General features: G+C 38.4%; 1 protein-coding gene across 1 annotated transcript in view; it reads left to right on the top strand.

Annotated features, from left to right (window-relative positions):
• The window catches only part of LOC108681395 (voltage-dependent T-type calcium channel subunit alpha-1G), a 95,841-nt gene that overhangs the window by 9,031 nt on the left and 80,810 nt on the right, over positions 1 to 6,000 (top strand). The window contains exon 2 of the mRNA XM_047882876.1: positions 4,887 to 4,984. Within this exon, the coding sequence (XP_047738832.1) occupies positions 4,887 to 4,984 (98 nt within the window). The remainder of the gene's footprint in view (positions 1 to 4,886; positions 4,985 to 6,000) is intronic.

The following is a 6,000-nucleotide window of genomic DNA, read 5'->3' as shown; positions in this document are numbered from 1 at the left end:
ATCTTATTCACTCAAGTGAATCTTATTCACTCAAGTGAATCTTATTCACTCAAGTGAATCTTATTCACTCAAGTGAATCTTATTCACTCAAGTGAATCTTATTCACTTAAATAAATCTTATTCACTCAAGTGAATCTTATTCACGCAAGTGAATCTTATTCACTCAAGTGAATCTTATTCATTCATGTGGATTTTACCGACGCAGCGTCTATTGTGCTAAATGATCTTAGAATGCCAGCACAGATTGCTATGCGCACTCAGAGAACTTAAAGATATTGGTCCAAATAATGATGCATTTTCCCCATGTGTGTGTCATCCTGAGTTACTGACCCAGTTTGGGCGTTCCAGTGCTACGTGCAGAAAGTCTGTCAATTTTTGGACAAAGTTATTCATTCATTTTTCTCAGTGACGCTTTTGTATTTCTAGGGTATTCGTTCGGAATCTTGGAACTCCATGAAGTATATTTTATGTTCCTTTAGAATGCTTGTCGTTTCCAAAAGCCTTATCTCATTCGCTGGAGTGTCGCTCGTTTGTATGCCGGAATAATACAGCTACAAAACTCCGAACTGCTGTAGCTCTTGCATAAAAAAGGATATCAGGTAATCATTTAGAAATTTCACAGTTGCCCCAAGATGTCCCTAAAAATTGCTATTTTTATGAATCAATCCCGGTTGCAATTTAAATTCCCAAAAGGCATCGTAAAATATTATTATTTTAAAGTAACAACCTCGGGAGAAACGTTACAACCGCTGACTGCGCATTGAGAGAACGAATTTATCGCCTAAAGTTTTCCGTTTATCGGAACGTGCAATGGAATCAATCAAGCACTAAAGAGCCAAATTATGGCCATTCAGTTTGAAATAAATTACGGTAACGTGTTTCGAAAAGCAGCTTTTACAAATTTGTAATATACGGTAGCCATGTGCAACACAAATGAATTTTAGCGTAATCGTGAATTTAGCGCAACACACAAGACAAATAATTCCTCGAATACAATAATAAAACAACCGGTTTCGAAGAAACGTTGAACGCAGCACGCAACGTGCCGTAAAATACGATAGCGTCGCGTGACATGAATTTCGTCCATGAATACGACGACGGCACATCGCAGTGAGCAATAAAATTCAGAGCAAAGCCTTGTGTAATAAAATTCTGAGCGGCAGCACAATAAAATCCCCGCAGTCGCCTCTCGTACGGATTGCAATGCACTTCCAAACCTCGATCTCATTGATTGTGAAGAGAGTCCCGCACTTCGGGGCGGAGGGAGTCGGCCGAGGCAGCATCGAGCGTCTGTCGCGAAGCACACAAAATTCGGCAGCGGCTCCGGTGGTCGGAAATTGCTTGAGACGCGAGTTTCAGGCCATGGCCTTAATATCAGGCAGAGCATTGGCTGAGCTGTGCCAGTCTAACTTGCATTCTCAGTCAACTCTTGGCAGTCTGGTACACTTCGACATCAGTCAACGCTTGGTAGTCCGGTACACTTCCAGTCAACGCTTGGTAGTCCGTTACACTTCCAGTCAACCCTTGGTGGTCCGTTACACTTCCAGTCAACGCTTGGTAGTCCGTTACACTTCCAGTCAACGCTTGGTAGTCCGGTACACTTCCAGTCAACGCTTGGTAGTCTGGTACACTCCCAGTCAACGCAATTGGTAGTCTGGTACACTCCCAGTCAGCGCGGCTCTACTGCATTCCGAGTTATGCAGCGTAGTTATTTGATTGCACTTGTTGCAGGGCACTGAAGTACTTGTATTATCATATATCTAATTTTTGCTGTATCTTCTTATTATGTATTTCTGATGTTTCTCTATCCCTGTCTTCTTATGGGCAATGTCAAAGTGTTGGTCTCAACTACGTTATCTAAGGTCCATATATTGAATAACATTTAAACTAAATTTACTGCANCTGTCTCTTATACACATCTAGATGTGTATAAGAGACAGGCCTTTGATTATTTTTCGACATTTATTGATTATTTTGATTTATTTTGCGACAAAAATCTGTAAGCTTTAAAGCTTACAGATTTGTAGGTAAAGGTAGGTAGGTTTACCATGTAGGTAAATACATATTATGTATTTATGCATGTATTGATTATGTACACTTTTCATTGATATATGTACACACATACACACACATGTTCGCTAATGATCGTTCGATAATGTTTTGTGTTCATTTATTATTTCAATATCCAGAAAAGTGGCAAATCCTCTATTGCAGTTTGTGTTCCAGTTGATTGGAAATTATAATTAATAAACCATATTGATTGCCTATATTTTAAGGTTTTTGCATAATGTAATTGTATTACAAAAAATAATGCAGTTATTGTTTTGTGAAAAGAATAAATTCTCGCTGCTCATGCATGTGATTGAAATAATTAACATTGTACGCATCAAAATTTTTTATCATGACAAATTAATTTATTAATAAAATGTGGTGTATTAAATTCGATATAGTCTTCTAGATTAAAAACCTTCAAACGTGTAGTGGAATGTAATTAATCAAGTGTTCATTTCAAGCGAAGTTGCATAATTTTAAACGTTCTGGAATATTTTCCTTATGAATTAGAAACTTTTAACTGTAGCTAACTACGGAAAATGTAGCTAACTACAGTAGCTGTAGTTTATTAATGAAAAAATATTATTAATGAAAGTGCTTCATTAGCATCAGTGAAATCATATCTTATAACTAATTCACTTATAGAGCAAAGTAATTCTTGACAGAGACGTTTCTCTCAAAGTTACCCAATAATTTTTTCCGCAAAATAAAATAAGATTTATTTACGAAAGAAAATTTTATAGCCTCTCAAAAATTATGTGGAATATTTACAATTTACAATTTTGTTTGAACTTCCAGCAAATTCCTGGCGCTTCACAGACTAAATTATAAATTACAGTATCATCAATATTTAGCGTTACATTGTTTTTTTCAAAATCAATACACTCGCAAAACAGTCAAATGTGTCGTATGGAACCATGTCGACTGTTCTCCGGAAGGACCTAAAGTTGTCCCCATTCAAGCATGTCAAAAAACACCAACTGTCTGCTCAAGTTGTTGACAAACGCCTCCAAAGATCCAAGATTCTTCTTTCCCGCATTCATGATGGCACGCTGCCAAACCTCGTTTTCAGTGATGAGAAGATATTCAATGTTGAACACCACTTCAACTCCCAAAATGATCGAATTTGGTCGAAGAATGGGACGAAGGATCCCGTGTGGTGACTAGGAAGCAATGCCCGACCTCAGTGATGGTCTGGGCAGCAGTAACAGAGTCCTCAAGGAGTCCTCTCTTTTTTGTTGACAAAGGGGTTAAATTGAATCAGAAGAACTATCGAAATGCCATCCTTGTTGGTGCATTGTTGCCCAGGGCACGAAAGCACTTCAAAAAACGCCCCTGGTCGTTCCAGCAAGACGCCCCTGGTCGTTCATTACCAAAGATGAATGGCCCCCCATCGTCACCCGATCTGAATCCTCTGGATTTTGGGATCTGGTCATACCTTGAGAGCAAGGTCTCGACCGTTCACCATAGCAGTTTGGACTTTATTGATGCAAATGGTGGACATATTGAATGAAATTGTGAAACCTGTATCTCTGAACCTCTGCCTACATAAATACATTTTCAAACATTCACAATTTTGTTTCATTTCATAGTTCTAATCACTCAAAGTTGTAACGCTAAATATTGATGACCCTGTATTTGTTCACTTTGCTTCACGCTGAAGCAAAGCCATGAAAAAATAAATTTAAATCTTAGCCGCCATAGACCTTGACCGTCAAATATTCGGATTAAAAAATTCGCTAATGTAAGCCTTCTCGGTTAAAATTAAGAAATTTCCCAATACACTACGCTGTACACACATTATAGCTCACACACTCCGTACTATACCTACACATTAATTATAGCTCACACACTCCGTACTATACATACACATTAATTATAGCTCAAACACTCCGTACTATACATACACATTAATTATAGCTCAAACACTCCGTACTATACATACACATTAATTATAGCTCAAACACTCGCTACTATACTGGGCATCTCATGACGACGCTGGTGCAGGTCTCCAACGTCGCGCGAGTGAGGGTCTCACTATGAGCCTCATGTGGTTCTTCGGTCCTCTGGGCCCATACTTTCAGATAAAGTTAAGAGATCGTAAGTTCATCAGCCAATCATTGACGGCCTTTCAAGCAAAATCCACCAATCGTAGACAAGAAAATAGAGCGTAAGTTTTTACGTTCACTTCACGAGTTTTGAAAGTATGGCCACTGGTCTGGAGGTGGCATGTTAGGCGGCGGCTCAAAGTTGTGCTGGTCAAACCGAAATGATTTACATTCTGGAGAAGTCTACAGCCTTCTTTGGGGCATGAATATTTGTAAATAGTATTAGCATTAGTCTCATGCAATGATCCCGACTTTTTGCATGGGCTTTGCATGAGCCCATGAAAGTGAAATAATCCATGAAAAAAGTGGGGAGACGTCCAGACGCCACAAAACTGGCGATATCAGAGGCTCTCATCATCAAGAACGAGTCTCCAGCCCTCTAAATCTTTACCATACATATACATTAATTATAGCTTTGACACTTACAATAATTAGCATTATATCATCATTTGCATCCGCCATCACTAACAAATTCGCAAGAAAATTGCCAAAATTTCGCAGTGCTGAGCAAATAATTTTCATTATGAACATATAATTCATGTTAATCGGATTTTTACATTAAAAACAGAAAATGTAACTATGAGCGTTTCCTATAAATGGTCAACATTTTAATGGAAGAAAAATAAAAATAATTATGCCGATTTTATAATACAATTGCGATGCTGAATGATAGACAATTTATGACACGATAATGCACTGCTGAATATTTTTCTGTATATTTTGCAGAGCCGTGGAGTATTGCCTGAGTGTCGAGAACATGAACCTGTCCGCCATCCGCACCATCCGCGTCCTGAGACCCCTCAGGGCCATCAACAGGATACCGAGTAAGAGTTGTTAGGGTGATTATGCAGGCGAGTCAGAGTTAAAGATAATAATTTTGCAGTCACATTTTATAAATCAGGGTTATTATGCAGGCGAGACAGAGTTAAAGATAATCATATTACAGTCATATTTTAGCAGGGTGATTATGCAGGCGAGTCAGAGTTAGAGATAATCATGTTACAGTCATATTTTATTAAGCAGGGTTATTGTGCAGGCGAGTCAGAGTTCAAACTATCATAGTTCAGTCATATGTCAAGCTGACCATATCTCAGTCACATTTTTAGAACATAGATGTGAAGCTAATTCGTCATAATTCAAATTAGCCATATTCCAATAACCATACCTATGAGGCCAAGGCGTTTTATTTCAAGTTGACCATGTTTCTGTCATGTATCAGTAACAATAGTTACTATGAAGCCTATGAGTTATGCTCCAGGACTCGCTGCGACACTCCTGCAAATCTTATTGCATATACACAACTATGAAATTTGTGCTAAGTTGTTAAATCTCTTATCACCTAAATCTCTTAAATCTCTTATAAATAATGCTGATAATCATACTGCAAAAAACTACCGCTAAGGTTCATCAGTTTCCAGTCGAAACAGGCAATGATCGATCGATTAGGGCAATATCTGATTATTCGGCACTTACTAACATGGAATTAACAGACAAATTCGGCGGATATCGCAGTTGTTGGCACACTCATTAACTTCTACCAGTAACTGCTAAAACAATTTTAGACGTATCTTGATTTCATCGCTAAGCTTGAGTTTCTGCGAATTGCCTTTTAGACCAATTTATTTAGAAGTTCGTTTCTGAGTTCTGCACTAATCTGCACTAGTCCCCACTAATTCGAATCGTAGCCCACATTAATCTGCATTGAACCATACTAAACTGCATCACTGTCCACATTAATCTGCACTGAACCACACTAAACTGCATCATTGTCCACATTAATCTGCACTGAACCACACTAAACTGCATCATTGCCCACATTAATCTGCACTGAACCACACTA

This window comes from Hyalella azteca, unplaced genomic scaffold, assembly GCF_000764305.2.
Source record: "Hyalella azteca isolate HAZT.00-mixed unplaced genomic scaffold, Hazt_2.0.2 contig11500, whole genome shotgun sequence".
Lineage (NCBI taxonomy): Eukaryota > Metazoa > Arthropoda > Malacostraca > Amphipoda > Hyalellidae > Hyalella > Hyalella azteca.
Note: the sequence above shows the minus strand (reverse complement) of the source record. Positions and strands in the feature narration are given on the sequence as shown.